Consider the following 23,664-nt stretch of genomic DNA (forward strand, 5'->3'; position numbering starts at 1 on the left):
CATCACCAGATCGAAGAAGTAGGAGATCGTGAATGTCACAAATGGTATATTCGATTGTTAAGAATAGAGAGAAAAATAAATGTCGAAAGAAAAAAATGTATCTCCGCTCACGGGACAACAGCTGGGGAACGAGAGAACGTGACGGTAATACGATAGCAAGTTTGTAGCTTACAAGATTTATCCCAGTATATTGACCACGACATTTGTCTAGTCACGCACGTGAATCGATCGATATTAATCTCAATCTGAAGTAATAGGGTACGAAAACCAAAAGCAAAGATTTTAGAAAAAAAGAAAACGTTCTCTTATTTGTTCTTAGATCGGTATAATTGTGAAATGTTGAATAAATTGTTGTGAAATAATATATTCGAAAAAATTATACGTGACACACACACACACACACATACAATTTTCAGTAAATTGGACTTGTCTTCGTTTCACGAAATTTGACTTTGATATCCATAACGTTTGGAGATGTATTTTTTACAATTCTTTTCTGGTACGTTTTATCGAATATTTGTCTCCTTATATCAACGTACGATCGTTCCACATCACGATAATCCGTCCACGGATGATTATGAATTCCAAGAAACGTGTCTCCTTGCTTCACATAAATATGCATACATATACAAGAGTTTATGCGTTTCGTTCGTGTGTATTCGTGTGCGCCCTACGTGAACTACTAGTTGTAAAGGCGTTCTCGTGTTCAGGGTTTAACAAGGTTATCTCACCCGCGCAACAACGCAACAGGAGTAGTTTATCCCATTTGCGGAAAAGTTAAATTCGATTTACCTGGAAAAGTTTAATCGACCAAGAATCCTGTACGGTGTAGACAGCTTACGCCCGGCTCCAACATTCCAAGTCTACACAGATTTCAGTGCACTGTGGAATATTACATATACAATTGTATTTTCACTTATTCATGCTGATTTGAAAACTCAAACTTCGTACTCCTGATTCAGAATATGGGGCGTGCTCTTCCGCTTTCTTATAATGTTTTGCTTCATTGGAGGAGGTAGATAATTTCACCGTATTGTAGAAGAAAAATTGAGTTTTTCAGCCCCGTAATTTTGAATGCCCTGGATTTTGATTTATCTCATTATCTATTCTTATTTTTCATGAAGGGGTATAAATAGACTACAGTCAAAAGGTGGGTTATAACAGTGCACAGAAATTGGAAATGCTCAACAAAATAATGACACCATTATTTTGTTGATTATTTTTTACTTGAATTGTGAATTTGATCAATCACTTTCTCATGTTTATTAAATTTATTTCGTTTATTGAACATTTTCTGTATCAGACAGGATGTACGCATCGCGCATCTAACCAGGCTGCGCGAGATCGATACATGTCATATTTTTAAAAATTATCACTCCCCTTATTTTTACTGTTTATAATTAAATTCACAAGAATAATCAAATTTAGTTGCACGGAGAAAATTAATTGTGTATCACTTTTAAAATTATTTCAATTTCTTTTCAACAGTCCCCTCCCCCATAACCAACGAATTAATATCCCACCAATCCATAGTGTACCGCGTTATAACCGAGGCTGGATAAATCGAGAATTGGCAAATCCATAGTGAGGGAAATATTGGCGGCGTCCGTTGGGTTGGCAAATTCGATCCAGGTGGTGAAGTATTAAAATGAAGATCTTCGAAGATGGAATTGACAAAGTGACACCCTTTCATGCGGATGTAAAATCGTATGCGGATAAAGTACTCTTTATCGGAAATTGAGACAGGCCACGTAGTGGAAAATTCCGTCTTTCAGACATCCTCTACTTTCCAGTAGAAATCTACCGTTATAGTGCGCCATGCGGAGGACCTACCATACATAAAACTAATGCACTCTTGCGAATTCTCACTGAATTATATAATTTGTAGAATTAGGTAACCCGCTGGATGTTATTTACGAGGTGTTCCGTACCTTTTATTTATCCCACCGTAATTTTTATCGAACCTTTACCGTCGCCTATTAATTACGGAACTTCCACGTCATATTTATTGAATCCTATTCCCTCTTTGTCTTGATGGTAGTGAATTTTTATTGCATTTTCATGCAGTTACGAGACATGGAGAGAGGATCGCAGATCTGCACAGATTTGTTGAGAATGAGTTCTGAAAACAGTCAACTTACAAAGCATTTTCAAAAGTCATTTTCAAAAATCCTGTCAAAGCTTCGAAATACATGGAAAAGCAGCAACTATGCATGCCACTCACGTTTCAAACCCAATCATTTTTTACTTTTATGACACCGCGGATCGTGGAACCTGTTTCAGCATTTTTGATACCACGATGTTCGAAGCTTGTGTGTGTGGTGGAGCTTATATCTTCGGGTGTTCAATGCTTGCTCTGGGTTTATTACTATACATTGTTCTTTGATACTGCATGAAATGAACTTTCCGATAAAAATTAGACCTCGAGAAGGCCAGACGTGACCGAAAAGTTGACCTAACAATAAATTTTCAAGTCATGAGAAAAGAGCTTTATCTAAGATAATCTTTGATCGTCGGTATTCGCATATTCAATGGTTTCAGAATTCACAATTTCTTGCTTCGAAAATATCGCGGAAAAGATATTCAGATGCTAAAGAATGAGGGAAATAGTGGGAAGTAGAAGAAGTCCTACTTTGAGGAAACTTCATTAGTGATAACAGATTTTGTTTCTGTTTTCCAGATAACCTCATCAGTGCGTCCGACTCATATTCCATGGAGGGTAAGTTTTCAACAGTTTCTGGTCTGGTCATTAACAACTTATAATTACAGTATTTAATTAAATGAGTCTTAATTAATTTTTCGACCTACAAACTCGGTGAAGTATTCAGTTGCATTGAAGTTCAGGAGAAGTACTGAAGGACTGGAAATAGCAATTGAGAATCTTTTGATGTTCACGTGATTTGACCGTTGCTTTAGTTTTCAATAAGTCCTCATGCCTTAGAAGTAATCAATTTAGCCATTTCACATCGGCAAAAGGATTCAATTCTCATTTAATAAAATAAGTGAAGAGTCGGGTTACAGCGACGATTTACAAGTGAAGTACAAAATAGTTGATTTCAAGCTTTACATACCATCAAAGGAAAATTATACGAAAGTCACTGAATTTTTAGAGATCGTAGTTGTCTATAAGACCATATAAACACTCAAGGTCATTTGCTCATTTTTCTCGGAATCTCCTCGAAGTTCTCTCATTCTATCGAATACCGTTCATTATCTGTTTCCTTTGTAACACGATACTTATACTTTTCGCATCGGGCTTTCACTTTTGCTTTGTGCAAAGTTATGGAAAAATTTAACGAGCGCAAGTCGATACGAAGCAGAATTAACAAGCCCGCCTAATGTCTCAAACGTTGAAAATAGAAGCTATATTGGTTATACGATCGATTAATACAGTGACAAATTTCGGAGAATATATATGAACCTTAGCAAGACGTGATAAACTTTCTAGATATTTGCATTTCACTAGTGATACCCCGAAAACTTAAAAATTATCGAATTCCCAATAGCTTCATTGAAAATAAATGTGCGTGTCAAGTTCTCTATGTTCAAAAATTCGGAGCACTTGCACGAGTGATTTTTCCGCAAAACTTGGCACGATCATTTATTTCCCAGAAAGCTTGAGGGAATATTTGATTAATTTTGAAGCTCATGGGGTGTTTATTGGATTATTTCCCCTCGTAATTTTCACCAATATAAACGGGCTAATTTGACCTTTTGTAGGTAACACCCGAAAATATTGCCAAAGATGATAAAAATGAATTTTTAATTACTGATTCGTGGAGAGATTCAATGAAATTTGCATTTTCAAATTTCTGCTGGCAATTTTGGAATTACTATGAATTATCCAATGTGTGAAAAATGGTCAATTTCGTGGCAGAGATGAAAAATCGATATTTCCTCAGAATCGGTTCCCCAAATAGTCTCCAACGCCTCATACATGGCAACTCAGGAGATTATATATTGATTGATCGTCGCTTTGGCTCGTAATTGATGTATTACGAGTAACTGATTCGTTCTCCCTACACTCATGCTAGCGAAATGGAAGATATATCCTGTATTCAGCAGGGAGGATATAAAAAGCTTCAATTTAGCGTATTTCACGTCAGTTACGTGATCCATAGCAAAAATTTGCTTTTGAAACTATAATCCGCAATTTCCACGAAGTCGCAATTAAAAATTAAAAAAATTATCAGTCTGATCATTTGAATAAATCGGGAAAGAGAAAAAATATGAATTTATCTGCTGGAGATTTTTTTGGCTCAATAAAAGGCTTCGGAATAATCTTTGGAAGATCTCTGAACGATATGTGAAGACAGATATTTTTCTACCGGAGTAATATCTTGCTCATTGATTGAAAAATCAGGTCAGCATGAAACTCATTCTTCCCATTGCTTTTCATACATTGTTCTTCGGCATTGTTTTTTCAAACCATTAATCTTCCTTTCTTCAGGGATCAGCTCTGGATCGAATACCTTGTTGGAAACCTTAACAGTTTTTTTTTATCATCATGATGTGAGAACTATCCTCTTCTGCATCATTTTTTTCTCTTTATGCACGAGAGGTCGAAAAGTATTAACTGCGACAATCGTGCGTTGATTGGAATATTGTTTTTGTTTGTGCGAAATTCGAATGTAATTAATGAATCGAGGCAAAGTTATTCATTGACGAAGTGCGTCGTTCAGCGATACCCTAGAACGCCGCGTCATCCGGAAAATATCGCAGTTCCATATCGTATCAATCTGAAATGCGATGTCAGTATCGATACCAAACGAGAAATAACTCAAGTTAATCAATCTTGTGCGGATAAGCAAGGAATGATTATTCTTTATTTAAATCCGAGGAAGCCTCACATCATAGAATTGCGGGAAAAGTCACGAACTGGGTTACAGCTTTGTGAAATTCACTATAAATGAATTTTCCATGAATTGGAATGAATATGCATTACGTTTTGAAATGAAATGAAAGTTGTAAACGGTGGTAGATTGCACAGCAAAGGAGGAAAGCAGGATGTTTCAACCAGTGTAGGGATTGCGTTCTGAGTTACAAGATAAATTACGCGATATTTGGTGGAATAAAAGATGTCAAAGTATGATATGACATTTCTTCAATATATGTAACGATAATTGAAATAGATTACACTAATTATCTCATATTAACTACATACTATATTAACGTATCTTGAACCTTCTTGTCTGATAAATATTTTAGAATTTACGAATATCGCGAAATTTGTATGAAAACTTTTTTTATGAAGAAAAGTAGATTTTCCAAAAAAGTCTCCATGAAAAATGCTCATTTTTTTAGGTCCCTCATTTATTCTCGGCTCTGGTATAAGTGTCTATCCTTTGAGGCGAGATCCCGGAGAATATTTCTTTAGGACGTACATTCAATTCAGAAGAAAACCCAACTATCCAAATGCATGCACGATGAAAGTCTCGTGGTATAACGGAGATTGGATAGAAAAAAAGATGTTGATTAATGACGAAACTCACAGTGGGTGGAATAGAAGGCATTGAAAAAGCCTGTGTGGGGGAAAAAACCACCCGACACGCATTGAAAAAAAAAAAGCGGGAGATCCTGCACGTCTTTCACTGGTACCTCTTTTGCCTTCCTCCAATGCATTTATATATTTTCCCCTTTCGGGTATTTCTCTTTCAACGCCACTACGAAAAAGGAGATTCACATTTCATATTGGAGTGGTTGAAACCATCCGTCATTTTTTCCCGTTCTCCGTTTTTCGTTACTCCATTTTGCTACGTTTTTTTCAATTCTCATTTTTCTCTATTTGCTTACATTTAGGGAAAAAATGCTTTTTCTCTCTCTCCCTCTCTGGTTCTCTTTTTCATTGCTTCTCTTAGAACTATTCAATGTATCGTACCGAAGAAAAGTCGAAACTGTACTCGTCTTAATAGAATATTTTGTGGTTATCTGCAGCATCGTTTCGTTCCATTGGCGATTTCTTTCTATGAAAAACTCCCTTCGTTGGGAATTTTCGCAAAGAAATTCACTGTGAATGAACATGGGATTGAAATGGCTTTTAGCATTCAGTTCTGTGATGTTAAAATTTGATAAATGAAATTTAGAAACGCTTTTTTTCGCTCCGGATTTATTAGTTTTGCGATTTTCCAAGGAGAATGAGAATGTGTTTTTAAATAACTATTTTGTTGTCAATCGCCATCCAGATGCATAAACTCTCCATCTGCGGGCGCCATATATTTTCAGTCCTCTTGCTCTCTCATGATTCTCCCACATAATCAGGCCTCAATCACGGTGTACTGAACAGCGGCTAAAATTTGAAAACAATTCTGATCCTTCCGAAAAGTAGTGCATATATACCCAGCAGCTTTACTTCCAGTTAAACTTTTCACCAACAATCGTTAACGGCAGTTCATTTCAATTTAATGCGGGGAGTTTTCAGATTCTATTCAATTCGTGATAATTATTTGACCATAAAAATTAAACGAAAGTTGGTACAGAGGTAATAATTATATAAAATTCACGGAGATAAGGAGATGATGATTATTAATATTAAACAAATTTTCAGTGAGATTTATCGGCTTTTCTCTTATATTGCAATATTATTTTGTCATTATCTACTTGAATGCCCTGAGCGGATAGGTTTGTTCAGATATTTTCCACCGGAACAAAATTCTTAAAGATGTAAAAGCCTCCGGCTCGCTCATCGACCGATCCCTTTTTCTATTGAGTTCCATTCAATACAAGTACACAATTTTATTGCAAACGACGGTGGCTTTAGCGCGCAGAGAAGACAAAATATATCTACCTGTTGACTCTTATCTGACCGTCACTGACTGTCTGTGGAAGTCACTGCGATAATGAGTAAAGAAAAGCCAGACTCTTTATTATCTCTTTTGTTAATTGGTTGACATTGTAATGTTTGGCGTTGGGTATTGGAATATCAAGATAATGCACTGTCTCAGGAAGAGAGATAATGTTGCAAAATCGATGGTCTTCACAGGTCCATGATACTAAATACGCACAGATCAAGAGAATGATTTATTTTTTATTTTATTTTTCATTTTTATTTTTATTTTTTATGTTTTATTTTATTTTTTATTTTATTTTTTATTTTTTATTTTTATGTCTAAAACATATTTTTTAGTTTTTTTGTTGCACATTACACGATTTTTTTCGCAGTTTATTGCAAACAGTTTCTGGATTTCCCAAAATTTTCGGTGCAGGGACGTCAATTTTTCGCGTTGCTTAAAATTAACCGATTCATTGCAGTGTACGCCCGTCCCGACAAGGGTGTTAGTAGCTTCCTCCTATACTCTTGTTATATAAGAGCGCGATTGCGTTCCAATATAGAATCCACAGCTATAGGTAGAAGGTTGGATACAGTATCAAACGGGACCCACAAAGCGGTTTGAAAGCCGTAAAAAAATATGTATTCAATAAAAGGATCAATTTCGCGTAGAGCCCGGGTGAGCATTGTGGGAAGGAAAATAGGAGGGAATAGAAAAGAAATGGGATAATAAAGGACATTGACAGTGACAATTGCTTGGTTGAGTTATAGTGAGTGAAAAAATACTCAGTGGGCGATATCCTCGAATTGTGTAAAGACATTTCTGCATGTGGAAGTTCCTGCGTTCGCTCTCCGCTTCCACGATTTACATTCTCATGTGCGAGCAAAACGACTTTCACACGCGGAAATATTATTCCACAAATCTAGAATATGACCCGACTTGTCTAGTGATCCAAACCCAACCAAACCGATTCCTACTTAATAACTACACGGAGAGAAAAATCTCCGGAAAATCTCTTCTGGAAAAATTACGTGCCTGTTCTGTAATCTCCCAGTTATAATAGTGTTATATCCAGCGAAGAATAAAGACGACACAGGTTGGTACATGTTTGGGGCGGTTTATTAATTACAAGAAGTATTAAGATGTCATGTAAGAGCTCCGAAGAGAGACACACCAAGACTAATGTTATCCAAAAGACAATCGTTCTTCTGACCAAGTTCAGATCATAGACAAATGAATGAGTATTCGAAGGGGACACGTAACAATAGTATTCGGTAAAAATTACGGAATAGTTACGCACTTTTTAGTGAACTTTCAGGGAGAAGTCCAAAATATTCCAAGAAAAATATGGAATATTTAATGAAAAAATGCGTAACTGTTCCGTAATTCTGACTGAATACTGTTTTGACTGACAGATAATTACCGAACAGGAGCATAATTTTTCAAGGATTTTCCTCTCCGTGTGAAATTTTCACTGTACTCTAGGTTTGATTGGTAACCTTACTCCGTTACGTCATTCAACTACGCGTCATTAGTTCAAACTTCAAAGAGATATTTAGCAGTAGCCCTTCATATGTCCCTTTGAACATCGGGTCTTCTGACCCTAGGGAATTGTGGCCAATTTTGGAATTAAACTTCCTCTGTCCATTGCTCTGGAAGATCAGTCATTGGAAAGTCATTAGCGATCGCAGGTGAACTGGAATAAGTGCCAATAGACATCATGCAGAGTATTCATCTCTCGTTTCGGCCGATTCATCCACTGAAGCTCATGAATACTCAACCTTACCGTAATTATTAATCGATGCGAATCGGGTAGGATCAGATAGCCGTGTTTTTATTCAATCATTCACTATATTTTAATCGTACGAAGTTCGAGGGCCTTCCTTCGACGCTCGCTCTCCTGCATCCTTTGTTGTATTAGTTCCACCATGTTCTGGTCCACTTTTATTACCCTGATTTATCAGCTACTTCGTGGCACGAGGTGGTACCCAGGGCGGCTGTAACAGGAGTGAGTTTGTCTCGTGTTAAGGTCTTACAATTGTCAGGGAACAGAAAGGATCTTCTTCTGGGTTAGTTCAGGGACGTACTCTGCTGTCTTCCGTCGAGGTATTGGTAGAGATAGGGTATTGAGTATTCGGGGGAGGGATGCTTACTGTGTCGGGGTGGGCCAATGGCGTCAATCTTCATCCCCCCGTGTCTACAGGTTGAATTCAGCTGCATTCCTCCGAACAGTGTGTCGTCGGTGTAGGAATTCTCGTCGGGTTAAGATGCGAGAAGGGAATTCGGAAGGATTTTACGAGTACTACGGTGGTGGTAAATATTCGGAGCGAATGTGTTACAATTAAAAAGATAAAAGGGCGTCTCATCACGTCACTCTCATTTGGTTCAACTAACAACCATCGAACCATTTTGCGAAACCTAATTATCGAGCTGGGTCTTGGCAGATGGTAAATCTTCAAGGTCTAACACTGTTGATGGGTAATCGATAATTCCGATGTTAATAATACAATGGAGCTCACCCCCTTATTCGCTTCAAGAAGCTCTTCGTAATCCGACTCATTACCCACTATTGACGATGGAAAAAAACTTATCCATCAAGTTTCTGAGAAATATCTGCAAGGTCAGCAGTAGAAGTGATGAGCTTTCTTTTATCCAGTTTTTTGGCTTTTAATCTCGCTCAGAGTATTATTCTTCTTACAAAATTTATGATGAAATGTTTTGATTTGTCAGAGGCGATACTTTTGTAACGAGCTTTTGGTGTTAATGGCGAGCTGTCGTTTCACGATTTGGCGGAAAAGGTTGTGATAAATCATTGGAAACTTCATCGGTTATTAAATACGTTACAATATTCTTCATAGAGGTCCTCGAAATTCCTGTGAATGTAAACGGTATTTAACTAAGGGAGTCATGCAAATTTTGACATTAAGTTGAATCTGAAAAATCCCATGAAAACTGATACCGTATTCTACCAGTTTTCCTTCTATTCCATAGCATTTCCAATTTCCGTCAAGAAAACTTTGGCCATTCTCCAGACTCAACAATAAATAATGGAAATTTGGAAATTCAATTTTCATAATGCGGAAGCTCGCGAAAATGAAAAAGGTCGACGTCTCTGAGTCATTGGTATTCTCGAGGTCGTCTTCGCCGTCTCCATGGAAAGCGTCGCCCTCGGTTTTCTTCCATACAACTAGCGATAATTTTCACGCGTCTCTCGAGCGGCCCTATGAAAATCTCACGTGGCCCTCTTGCACCTATTGGTGATAGAAAAAGAAGAAATTTCACCAAGAGTCGAAAAGGAAAAACTGCTGTCTGTCCATCTGACTATTTTCAACAACTTTAATCAGTCCAATAAGTCCCGCCGTAAATTCACCAAAGATGTCTCTCTTTTTTCATTCACCCTGCCCTTACACCATAAATTCGTAAGTCTCGGGGGAATATTTTCAGTAATGGAGGGTTGTACACCCTCCATTCCTGAAAATAGTTGTTTTACCTTAGCATCATTTTTGGAATTCAATCAAGCAAAAAAACTTCCCCTGCTTTCTACCGATTTGAGACTTTATTTTTAGTCTCAAGCGTGTGCTGTGAACGATAATCGAACTCAGCTATTGATTGGAATCGCTATTTTCCATTTACCATCTCAAAGACTATACATATGTATAAACTGCATCAACTCAGCGACGAACGGATTTCGCCTGTAAATCAGAACTTATATGATATCACTCCACATACATTCGTTAACACACATCAATCCATATTTAATAAACCTTGTTTATCTAGACTTTTGCCGTTTCACGTGAGCCGTTCGCTAATTACTAACGAATATTCATTCGCTCACCCTCAACTCCACCATTCGTCAACAACGAATATCGTTTGGAATTAATAAATCGTCCACTCACTCTACCCCACATTTTATTTGTAATTAATCAGTTAATCACAGAAGTTGGATTTCTCATCGCTTCAAATCTTCATCTCCTGCACTATTTCTTGTTTACCAACCCAATGTTCTCCAACTTCCCAAATTATGCCGTAAATCCCACAATTAATGGGGAGATTTTCGGAAGTGTTGGCAACTCTCTCAGTACATAAAGGCACCATCAATAGTTCATCACAAACTTCTCACGATTTTTTTTTCTTCCTTCAGTCTGATATCTCATGTCTTTTTTATTTTTTTTTTTTTGCTCGACTTAAGTGTGTACCCCCACCAATCTTGAATGGTAGCAGATGCTGCATGCGGGTAAACTGGGCGAGAAGGCAGTAAGTCACGCGACGCAGAGGAGCCTCAGCGTGTTATTAATTGAAGACGGCCGGGGTTGCCTCATTACTTCGAAATTGTGCAAGTTTTGCTGAGAGTGAGGGACGACCATGGCGTAGGGTAGGGAGGGGGTGGTGCAAGGGAGAGGGGGCGGGGGTAAGGAAACTTCCACGATTTCACCTTGTACCGCGGGCGCGCGGTCTGGTGCCGCTGCGGGTGTAGGGCCACTCATACACTACTTGCCAGGACCCTCTCATCCCTCCACTCAGCTTTGCTTCCGTTTTAGTATCCTCTTTTGCAACTACGATGTAGAGACAGCGTGCTACCTCTTCTGAGATGGGTCAGCATTTTACCCTCAGTCGTTATTTCTTCTTTCACGGAGGCCTCTGTTTGATCTTTCCTGCACTTGAGATCGTTGGATGTCTTCAGGTGTTTCACTTGGCTGAGTAGTTCAATAGTTTTTCAAATCTTTAAAATATAATTACGTAACGAAAACTTCTCAATGACTTCGCCCTCATTCGGCAAAAATTTTAATGAAATTTGTGGAGAAATTGAGAAGGGGTATTGAAGGAGTTTTCGTGTGGGGTGAATTTGTTTCAGGAGTTTTTTATGGGTCGATTCGGGGAGGATGAATTATCAAGCGTTTTTGTTTTTCGACTTTCAGTGATTCTGGGGGTATTTTTTGATAATACGGTTGGATATGTGTCGAATACTGATGGAATATTTTTGGGTGAGAATTTATATTTCTCGTGACCCATTCTTTCGAAATAGGAAAGAGGACTTTGTGAGTTATTTAGGGGATTTGTAAACTTCGTTCAACATTATATTTACTGCTGGTTGCAACGGTAACCTAGTTGTTGGGCTCGCGTAATAATCCTCACTTCATAATCTGTCAGTCACTTAGCCAACTTTGTTCGACATTAACGTCATCACCGATATATTGTATGCCCTCCTGATCTCCTCATTTCCCATATCCAGAAATCCCTCAAATCCTCAAACGTATTCCCAATTTTACGAAATCCTCAAACGTATGCCATATCCTCGCCAAATTAATCCGCATTTTCTTTAAATTCCGATACTCAGACGGGCTCAGATATTTGCGCCATTTTTTAAACGACATGTTTCGTAGAGGAACTCTCCCTCAGCCTCAGTTCTAAATCACCCTTCTACCTCCACCTTTCAACCCCTCTAAAAATCAAGAGCCTCACTTCGAAAATATAATCACGATTTTGTGAAGATGATCTCACTTCTTCAGTTCCCCTAATTTAAAACTAAAGTGATTTCTTCGAAATATAACAGATATTCTGATTGAGGTACGCCTTGGATATATGTATATTCCAATCATAAAAATACACGATCGTTAGACAGTACACCCGAAACATCGCTGTGTTGATTTTTTCAGCAACTGTAAATGGTACACGACACTGACATCTGCAGTTCAGTTGTACGAATTAACTTCCATTTGGGAGATGAAAGAGACTTCAAAAAGCGAAGTTAATGGAAGGTTGCTCCAAATAGAACGATTGAAAAAGGACTAGTGCAGAAATTGAGTATGAGAAGGCCAATTGCGAATTCTTTTCAAGTTCGATATTTCAATGATCGAGAGGTGGAATTCGAAGATTTCCATTCACGAGTCTAATATGACTATTACATGATTTCCTTCATTAGTGCAGGATGATATATCTTGTATTCATCGGATATTGACCATTCACGTTCACAAAGGAAGAACTAACAAGCTTGTGAACAAGGTTTTCTTCGAATTTTTACTTCTTTCTGAGAAGTTGAATAAATTGTTGGTGGAATTGAACTGTGTAAATTCCAATCCTACGGGTGTAATCCGTTATGAGAGGATATAATCAACGAGTACGACCCCTTTAGGAGAGGATATCAAAAAGATGTAGCCCTTCGCTGTTGTGTTTCTAATGGAAGCCAAATGTTGCAATGGGAGTTGGGTGATAAACCACCCCAATGTATCCTTGAAATGGGCGCTCAGGAGGATATAGGTAGAGTGATAATGTTATCTACATCAAACATCAACATGACACAGCATTACACGAGCGCTTTCACTGAAACCAATTCCACAAGTCATACAAAGAATTACAGACATATTGGAATCGATCGAATTAGCAGTAAGGAGGGGGTTGACTGATGGTCAGTGAATGTGTGTTCAATAGTGAGATTCCCTGGAGTTTCACAGGATCTGAAAAATAATCGAAATTCGTGAGATTTCAGGCAAAAACATTTCAGTCCTCTATCGAATACCGGAGGACCATAAATATTTACCTGCAGTTCAATAGATATTGTGCATTTTTTTTTCCACAATCTCTCCCATATTTTTCCTCGCCCATAGGAAAAAAAAATCATCCGCTTCATAAAACGTGAGAGAACAAATTCCATATGTTATTGGAATTCTGACCTCCCACTATCACCGTAAAATGGCGAAAAATAAATGACAAACATATGTGCACATAAAAAAAATCTTTCCCGTCTTCTCCATTCGCGCGCGCATCATTAAAGAATGAGAACCGGAGAACCGGGGGTCTTTGAAACTCGGTCTGATTTTCACATGTCAAGTCATTATATAACTGACGGAGACAATACACAGACAGAGTACATGCGTCTACGATGCTTCTGCTCACTGGAGCTCAGCATTCCGTCCATGAGATGCAGCGTTTCGAAGAATTCAAGACACTAAGACCAGAGAGCAAATTTACTACCTTTCCTCCTACACGAGGAGAAGTAAAAAAAAATTCAAAAACTGCAAACAAAATTAAAAACTGCGTCATAAAAAAAATCTGCAAATTTCCGTTGTAGGGTGAATTTTTTTCCTTCACTAATTCCATTATTTTGTCTTTTTTTCTGTCTCTGCATAATGAGTGTAACGTGCGCACCTCGCTAAAAATACAACGGCACACGAATATATATTTTTTTTTCACTACCTCACTTAGCACGAACTGTAGTAGTATTTTTTTTCCAAAGGGTCTAGAAAGCTCCAGCAATGATAGCGAAGAGTGATTCAACACCATGGCGCCTATCAGATATGTCCACCAAAAAAATAAGCATTATTCACACCATTTTTTGGGGTGTTTTTTTTCCAATTTTTCAAGGGATGAAGGACTCTATGTAGGGTAGTATATTAATAGGTCGATGGTTCAACTTTACTCTTCGAATAGGGAAAATTACTCTTGAGCTGAGTCACCTTGTCACACGAGGTATTGTACAACTTGACTGATATTTTTTTAAGAAGGGGAGAATGTGTGCCAATACAAAAATATGAACTTTTTTGTTTATTTGAAGCAATTTCAGCCGGACGATAATAAAAAATATTCTACCGGTAGGAATTCATTTACCAACAATTCCGTAATTTTAATCGCTATCACCTTAAAAATTACTGAGCTGAAAGGATAAAATTTACTACGCCCCAGACCAAAATTTTCCCAACTGACAATAAAAATTACTCGTCATATTTTAATTTTTCAAGTGTCGGCATAACAATAAGGAAATAATTATTCCCAACAGTTTTATAGAACGGTAGGGTAATTTGCATAAAAAAATTCTCCCCACGTATTGGGGTTTGATCTCTTCGCTCCCATCGTCACAAAAATTCATGAAAAATGATCCCCGTAATTTTTATTGAATATTTTTCGCCGTATGCGTTCAGTAATTTTCCGGCTCTGAATTTCTTAAGCCAGTAAATATGCATGTGTACATGAAAAGGAAGAAAGCGCACAGAGATACGGGTTTGAAATTCAGAAAGTATATGTATACAGGTAGAGAAGAGAGGATAGCCTCTGGTTAGCCTACGCAGTGGAAAATTAAATATGAGTGCGATTTTAGTCGAGCAATTTATATGTTAATTCTCGTGGGTATGGTAAATCTTCCATTCTCAGGTTAAAATGCCATATATCTATTTCTCTCTTCTTCATTCGTATCCCCTCCGGCTCTGCCCCTCCCCGAATATTTAACGATCCCCCTATTGTTTCCACTTCGATGTTCCTGGGAGTCACTTCACCATAAGTAGAATTTCCCGAATACATTTTCCAGGGCGAGTATATATGTACCGAGCGTCTTTTCAAAAGGAAAATCACACTTCTGGAGAATTACAATTGGGGGTAAAATAGTGATCTCGCTGGATGATTGCGTTTTCATAATTCATTGAGAATTCAGGGGATTAAATTTTTTTAATATGAGGTATTCATTATTTTTTAACGAAAAAGTACCGGCTCTGACCAGAAATCGCCGTAGGAAAATTTTCAGTTCGCGTGGTGGGTGATGTAACCATATGATTTCGTATACAATATTCAGATACACGTGTACGCACTTTTTTATAAAAATTATTTGCATAAAAACACTTTTCATATGAAGACATTTTATGGGGAGTCACGGTCTTCTCTAAAGAACACAAGCATTTATGTACAAATTTATATGTGAAGATAATGTGCATACGGACGGAAAGATATGACAGAAATTACAATACCGTATGGGTAATTGTGAAGAGAAGGTGATGTTGTGGTCATTTTTGTAGGTAATTCGGGAAACATTGAGAAAATGGTATCGTTAGTTTTTATTCTAGACCAGAGACATTTTAATCTGATGCAAGTAATTTCTGCCCCTTCTTTTTAGTTAGTAGTCTCCAACAACGAAAATTCAATAACGATTGGTAAACTCAGCCCTGATGGACCAGTAATTTTCTCTCTACCACCACAGTAATTTTAATTTTTTTTAGAATAAAATTTCTCTCGCCGCGAATGAAATTTAATTGCCACACATTAATTTTTACTAATTGTCGGGATAGAAAGGAGGTGTCAATTACTTAAAATGCACTTATACAAGACAGTAAGGCAATTGAAAATAAACTTCTCCCTCATGTACCGAACATTTACACGAATAACTCGAGATAAAAATTAATTTGCGGACTTGAAAATTCATACAGTTAATTTATACAATACAACGATGTCAGAATACGACGGGAGTTTTTCAGTGCGGTGAATTATAAATGAAGCACGTTCATATTGAATGAATAAATAAGTTCCACATGAACAAGTAATTGGCTCTAAATTTCTAAAAGATCGAAGGACTGAAATAACCTCTTCTCCACCTCTCGATCGTCAGCATTTTCAGGAGAATTATTTCCCAGTATTTATTCCGTGGAAAAAGTACTTTTGACTTTTTCTAAAGCGTCGGAATCATTTATTATCTCAAAAATTCAACGTCGTTAGAAAAAATCCGTTCATGCCGGGCATTGCAATTTAAGAGCGGATCAAAATAATTCTTTCTGACAGTGCATTTCTACGATATTTTAACATTTAATTCTGACTTTTCTGCTGACACTCGAGTCTGCTGATATAAGAGCATACTACGTCAATCCGCCACTGCTGTCTTCATCTTTTTGGTTTGTTTTTCTCCTTCTTCAGCTTTATTTTACGCCGCTTTTCCTCCCGAGTTAACTATTTCAGTGTTCCACGAAGGCCACCCAAAAAGAGCTTGCGAGTAAAGCAGCTCGCAGTAAATCCCTCCTTAATTAACTTGTCCTTTGTATTTCGAGGTCTTGAAAAGGAATTAAAATTCCATTTTGTATTCACCAACCTAATACAAGTGATCAATCTCATTATTTCCATATATTTCATATTTGCTGTATTCGAACCATTGAGCTGCTGTATGCAGAAAACGTTGAACATGATTTGTGATGTTTGAACACGAAAATCATCAATATTGATTTTATTTTTCATATGAAAATTGTTTTTAGAGCCCGAACGTGATATTTCATAGTTCAATATGTTTCAGCTCGTGAGCTCGAATGTTTACTTTTGTTCTGTAGAAGCCGACAAATATGCACTTCACGTCGATCTTCCTCTCTCTTACTCTCTCCAAACCACCTCGAAAAAGGGGTACATGAATAATGGAGAATCATAGACATGAGCACATCGTGTTACATCCGGTATATCGTCAAGAACAGGTAAAACCCAGTCGGGTAGTTGCTTATCAACCCAAATTCTTCGGGTTGTGCGTAATTTATTACTGATGGAGATTATACCGATCATATAAAAATGAATAACTTCTTCATTCTTACGAAGAGGATAGGGGATAAAGAAGGGATAGGGTCAGGATTGAAGGGCTCTTATCGTATGGAGAAAAAATCTCTGGCAAAACTACCCTACCGCTCAGTAAAAGTTATCCACTGATTGGTGAATTGAGCTAATTCTTTGATATAAATTACCAAAATGTTGAGTTTTTTAAATGTCCAGCTTTTCCCTCCTCCCCTTTTAATTTACTGTGAGTTCACAGGAATCAGGGGTTGAAGTAATTTGAAGGCACCCAGGAATTGAACCCCTATTTCCGGAAGTAGGATCTGTCACTCTTCCAATTGAGGTACGGGGCTAGCTTCTCACCGGTTTTTCTCATTTTCGACCAATTTCTCATCCGTATTAATCACCCACCGAGTCCGGATCCCCGCGAATGATGAATCATTTTTTTTCTCTCGATGTATTAATGAAAATGAAACAGCGTATCTCGTCGGTATCCCCTGTGGATTATTGTGTCGCGTCAACCCCAGCAATACAGAACTAATTCCATGGGGGAGGATATGTCTAGAATTTAATTAAGAAACCGTCATAAATGGTGAAATGTTGAATTTTAATTTCTGTCAAACACTGAAACTGTCCTTTCACGTAAATTCCCGGGAAAGCACAGGACCAGAATGACGTGTGGTTGAGTGCCTCTTGACGTTACCTACCACAGAAAGTGCAACAAAGAGGAACTGACAAGCAGTGCCGACATAACAACATAGTACAGCTATTGTGTAGACGTGCTATTAGTTTGCCGGAAAATCGTGTGTATCTTCGGGAGTTCTTGACTGCAGCGTCAAACAGTAAACACCCACTTTGCTATCATTTTTCATCAATTGTTATTTTCTTTTCGTTCAGACAACAATCGTATCCTGAAATTGCAGCATTGGTCACGTAGTACTTCAGGAAATCAATTTCAAACAACGTTCAGGGAGATTATTTTGGTTTATTTTCTCCACTCGTTCTTGAGATTGATTTCAGGTATTATAAACATTATCACAACATTTGAGAAGACCGGAAATTATCGATTCCCGTTATCCAATATTGACTTCCGTCTATGATATTGGTGGAGAAATGGTGTATTATGATAATACAAACGTCGAGAGTTATCTTTACCGAGTAATATGGAGTTGAGTTAGTGGACTTGTTTAAAAGATGATAAAAATTATGGACACGAGTTTGCAAACAGGGAAAAATAATTTTAATAGCCGAGGAGATTTCAAGGATGTACTTTTTTCTCAGCCTGAGTTTGAGGAGAACTTGGTATCTTCGGAGAGGGGTCGAGTTTTATTATCGAGATCTTCGTGTGTTGGGAAAAGTAATTCGTAATACAAAAAAGTTTTTTTCGCTCACTGCATATAAATATTTATCAACAAATTAAAGGGTAATTTTCTACGATGGTGGTGGGGCTTTCGTAATATGACTTATCGATTTTTACGTTCAGTCAATGGACAGTGCACACTAATAGCTGTATTTGAAAAATAACTCAATGTCATCAATGTTGTAGCCAATATGCGGCATATTGATATAACGCGGAGAATTTGAAACTGAAATTTGAACTACCACAAAGGCAATTTCCATCGCACGCTAACATTGAATTTTCGGAGCAAATAAATATATAAACTGATCCCCTCTGGTCGTCGTGTTTTTCTGAGCCAATCAAATTTTCATTTTATCCTTTAGTGGCAATATCAGGCATTTCTTTCAAGTGTGATGAATATTCAGACTAGTTTCAGTTGTCTGAAACGGGTAATATCCAGGGGGAATCGAATGCAACATGAATATCATCCACTTTCTGCAATGTAAACCTCCACTGTTACTTTGGCCCACAATGGATGCTCCATAATAACACAAAGCAAATGCCTCATGTGCAACTGATGCATCACGACATCAGCATTATGGCTTAACAATGAATGGAAATAAGAACCTCGTATGCTTATATGCATGACAGAGACAAAGCAGATGCATTTGCAAACTTTGAAACCAGAAAGTATGCGAGAAGGATTCTTGGTGATGTTGGGTGTCACTCATCGAAGAGGGAAAATCCCTGGAAGACAAGTGTTGACAGTACCTGACGTTCAATGGAAGAGATACTACAATGGACAAGAAAAGGGGAGGAAATTAAAATTTTGCCTGTTCATTAGTTTGTTATAAAGGGGATCGACAATTGATGATTGTTTTGACTGTTAAATTCACATTTATCTTCCCATCGGTCGATGGGACGTTTAAAAATTAGGGCAGGATAATTGATTTGTTAAAGGTTGCAGAATTTTTTTTAGCTGAACCTTCAGAACTAATTATCTCCCTTGACAATTTTTTATGGGAAAATTCGATAACTTTATTGCAGGTTTTCCTGAGTCCACAGCGTCCACTAAGTCCACTGCATCCACTGAGTCCACTGCATCATGATAACTATATGTCTATGTGCAAATCGTAAAATCATTTACTTCTCTCTGCGTTCAAGACTAAGGTGCAAAAATTATGAGCATTTTGTTTCTGACTTTAACGCTCACCTAACTATCCTCACTGTCGGATACATCCACGGTTTCACAGCATTTTCTCAATAAAACAGGCCGTTCTTCTCACTTTGGCTATTACCTCTGGGTGCAATATATTTCGATTTCATTACGAGGCGACCGCGGCAAAAATCCGAAATTGCTACCTTCGTCTACAGAACTTATAAGTTTACTAGTTCAGTCTTAACATTAAAAAACGAGAAGAAATCTTTTCGTAATGGATTTTTTTTAATTTACCGCGTGGAGAGATATGGTCAGTGAAGTCATCGCCGAACATATTCTAGCGCGAAACTGTCACTTAATACCCAAAATTCATCAATATCATTTTATTGATCGATCATTATTCGTTTTATAATTTTTATTTTTCTCTGGGTACTTGTTATCTATATTTTTTTTTCACCTGTGTACGGGGAGAGAGAATTTTGCAAACTTACGTGCCTGTTCCATAATCTGCGTCAAAACCATCTTCGGTAAAAATTACGAAACATTTACGCACTTTTTCCGTGAACTTTCAGGAAGAAGTCCAAAATATTCCAGAAAAAATATGGAATGTTCAATGAAAAAATGTATAACTGTTCCATAATTTTGACTGAATACTGTTTTGACTGACCGATTACGGAACAGGCACGTAATTTTTCAAGAATTTTTCTCTCCCTGTCCTTCTGCCTACCCCTTAAATAAAAAAAGATGTACAATTCAATGTATTTTTGAAATGTACCAATAAAGGGTCATTTATAGCCGTTCTTTCATTCCACCAGACGGCAACATCAAAGTACTTCCCAATGTCCTTGATCGTATTGATCTAATTCCACAAGGCAGCGTTGTCTGTAAGTGCGAATTGCCGAGGGTGGAGTAAAGGTTCCATCGAATAAGACGGCGAAACTATAGAGAGGAAGGCGGGGGGGGGGAGGAGAAGAAGATAGACTGGAGGAATGGCGTTGGAAAGGGACAAAGATATCATGGGAACTGGAAAGCGTTAGGATCCTCATATCATTACCAAAGCAGTTCTATTACCCGGTCGCTCGTTACCAGCAATTACTATCGACAAAGTCTAGACTATTCCATGAGAGATTCCGAGTTACACCAGAGCTGGCGATTATTATTATTATTCACAGCTAAATGGTTTAGTATCGATATAGTTATGAGCTGATTATACTATTTTTAGATTTACATAATTAGTTATGCAAAAGTGTATCGAAAAGTCAAAGAAATTGTGACAAATCTTGAGACCTTTGGAAGACGCTTCTGCACATAAAATCATTGAGTGTTTAGATAGATTAGACGGTATCTCATAATCACTTGTCTGGAATGACTTTATAATCGAAAGGAATGTGATGAGTGAATTGCACACTGTCATCTGCTACACTGATAGCTATTGATAATTACACAACTTCTAGAATTTTTTACTTTGAAATGTTCTTCTTTTTTTTATGAAAGAAGAACATTCGCGTGCGCTGTTACTCGAACATTTTTATTGAAATTTGAAGTTAAAAACCTTGGGATTACAGTTCTTATTTAAATGGCTGGCGGTTCACCGACCGTCTTGATATTATTTATTATTTCCGTTAGGATAAACCAACGATAAAATTTTATTTCTGATGGGATGTCGTCCAAGGTGAGACATCAGCAACCAGAATATATCAGTTTGTCTGCTTATGAGTCTGCAGTGTGATAACCAATGTCGGGGCTGTCCTCGTTCAGGAAAGAGAACAGATATTTTATGGTCTTTGTCACACGCTGGCAGCCCAAGGTTCTAGAAATATAACAATAGTGCAAGTCTGCACTACACTGATAGATTACTCTCGTGATTGGTGGACTGAAATTTCCATTTAAATTGAACAGTCATTAAACCGTGATTTAGCTGTCCACTCAATCCACTTGGGACTTATTAGCGAAATCCACTGTATGACAGTTCGTTATACATTATTTTCTTCGAGTGTCGATTAATTGAGGGCTCCAGTTATAGTAGATAGGGGAGAGTCGAGCGAAACGGAACAGTCGGAAAAAATGAATGAGCTCAAAAATGATGATTCGGGGAAGGTGGAGTAAAACGGAAGGCGTGTTGCACTGTAGACGAATGGGTTACATTACTGTAAGTAATGCTACATCAGTTCTAGGGCGAAGGGGTAGAAGGAGAACACGAAAAAGGATACAAGATTAGCAGTAAGTCATCAAGCATTCTCTCTCAAATATCATAAAATCTCGTGACGATAGGGTAATTGTTATAGTAACTATTTTGTAGCCCTTGAGATAATCTAGAAATACGGTTTTTATCGAACTATCAATTTCCCCAATCTTCGATGGATTATAAGATATTAACCAAAACTACAAAGTGGACTTTTATCATTAGAATTAACCCGGAATAATTTTTTTATAATGAAAGTAATAAAATCCTTATTACCAGTTTTCTCGAGTTTGTGAAATTTCCAACAAAAAAGTTTGTCATTGAAATTCTTTGATCTTCCTTGAATTACGCGATAACGATAACTAAAGAGTAAACTTACGTGTCCGACTTAATCTTTAGTCATTATTTTTGAGCTCGAATTAAAAAGAAATTGTCGAAATTTGGCTAAAGGTCAATTTTTTAATTTTTCAATTTCAATCATTAAAATTTCCCCGTTAAAGAAGATATATTCCTCCCCTCATAATTGCTAGTTAATTTCATGTACCTCCTGCTCTTCATGCGTACAATTTCTCGTAACAGTGCACAAGAAAATATCGGGAATCGGATTTTTCTTCACGGTTGGAAGAAATTCTGAAATAACATATCCCTCCAATGAAACGGGTTCATCATGTGAAATTTTATGAAGCCGTCGATGCGGAATATGAGACTGCATTTGAGCGGCTGACTTGTACGGAATATCGCCTCTCCACTCAAGGACATTGAAATGAATTCACGAAGTTGAGGAGAATCAACTCGAATTACCTCCGCCGTGACTCTCAACTCGAATCAACAAACCATAATTCTAATTGACTCTGAAAACTCTCGTGGAAGACCAGAATTACCTAGAAGCTTTATATCTGATCCATTAAAAATTCAAATCAATGAATTCCACTCAATATCCGAAAGCAATGAACCCCCGTTATCAATTCAATTTGTTGCGTCACTCTATTATTGTGAAATTGATTAACACCGCAATTAAATAATCTCACAATCATCTGCGATAAAAGAATTTGAAGAATTCAATTGGCCATTCAATTGTAATCTATCGTTCTACAAAGGGGAGAAAAAATTGAAATAAACAATTGAAAAATATTCAGAATGCACTGCGTTCACGGTTATCTCTCGACTCTGGCAAATATCGAATAAATCATCTGAACTGTGGAATTCCAAACACGCTCGAGAGCACATACTCGTTGATCTCGCGTGCCATCAGATAATTATCACGAATAGCAGCGGCTTTGATAAGAACTGGAATGAAATAAAAAAAAAGAGGGGTGAGGAAAAATAGAAGGAGCAATTTAAAATACGTTAAATAGTGCCGTTGAGTGAGGAGAAATAGGTGTCAATGCCTTCGGTGACTTCATAGCAAGAGAAAAATGGCACATTGAGCTGAGCAAAAAAAAAAAGAAAGACACATAGGGGTATATGTATTGAGCGTCGGAGTGTCTTTTTCATCCTCGCCGCTATCTCGAAACACCATCGGGCATTTGGCGTAGCACTTCTGACAGCCGGGGAATAGTGACCAGGGGACATCCGGGATCGACCCTCTCTGGACTCTAATACACCGGGTCACTCCATATATCGGAAAATAACTCATTTCTCACATCTATTCTCCACTTTTTTCTATCCTCTCAAAAGGAGTGGGAAAAATTGGAGAAAAACCTTTTTTGGTAGCACATCTCGTGAGATTTACATTTCAAATATTTCTTCATTCGACTCCCTCCTTTCCATGAATTTTGTTTTTTATATTAGACAAGAATGGATGTAACGAATGCTGGACAGGTGAACTGGGAGTTCTATAAGGTGTGCTTTTTTAAATGGTTTAGCGTGCGTGAAGCGGCGGTTTTTTACACGGGCCGCGTAAATGTCACGAGTGTTCGTAAAGTGAAGATTCATGCTC

General features: G+C 37.6%; 1 protein-coding gene across 2 annotated transcripts in view; it reads left to right on the top strand.

Annotated features, from left to right (window-relative positions):
• The window catches only part of LOC135172599 (cysteine-rich motor neuron 1 protein), a 131,534-nt gene that overhangs the window by 21,418 nt on the left and 86,452 nt on the right, over positions 1-23,664 (top strand). For both annotated transcript variants that reach the window (XM_064138752.1, XM_064138751.1), the window contains exon 4: positions 2,681-2,719. In XM_064138752.1, the coding sequence (XP_063994822.1) occupies positions 2,681-2,719 (39 nt within the window). The remainder of the gene's footprint in view (positions 1-2,680; positions 2,720-23,664) is intronic.

This window comes from Diachasmimorpha longicaudata, chromosome 2 (genome assembly GCF_034640455.1).
Source record: "Diachasmimorpha longicaudata isolate KC_UGA_2023 chromosome 2, iyDiaLong2, whole genome shotgun sequence".
Lineage (NCBI taxonomy): Eukaryota > Metazoa > Arthropoda > Insecta > Hymenoptera > Braconidae > Diachasmimorpha > Diachasmimorpha longicaudata.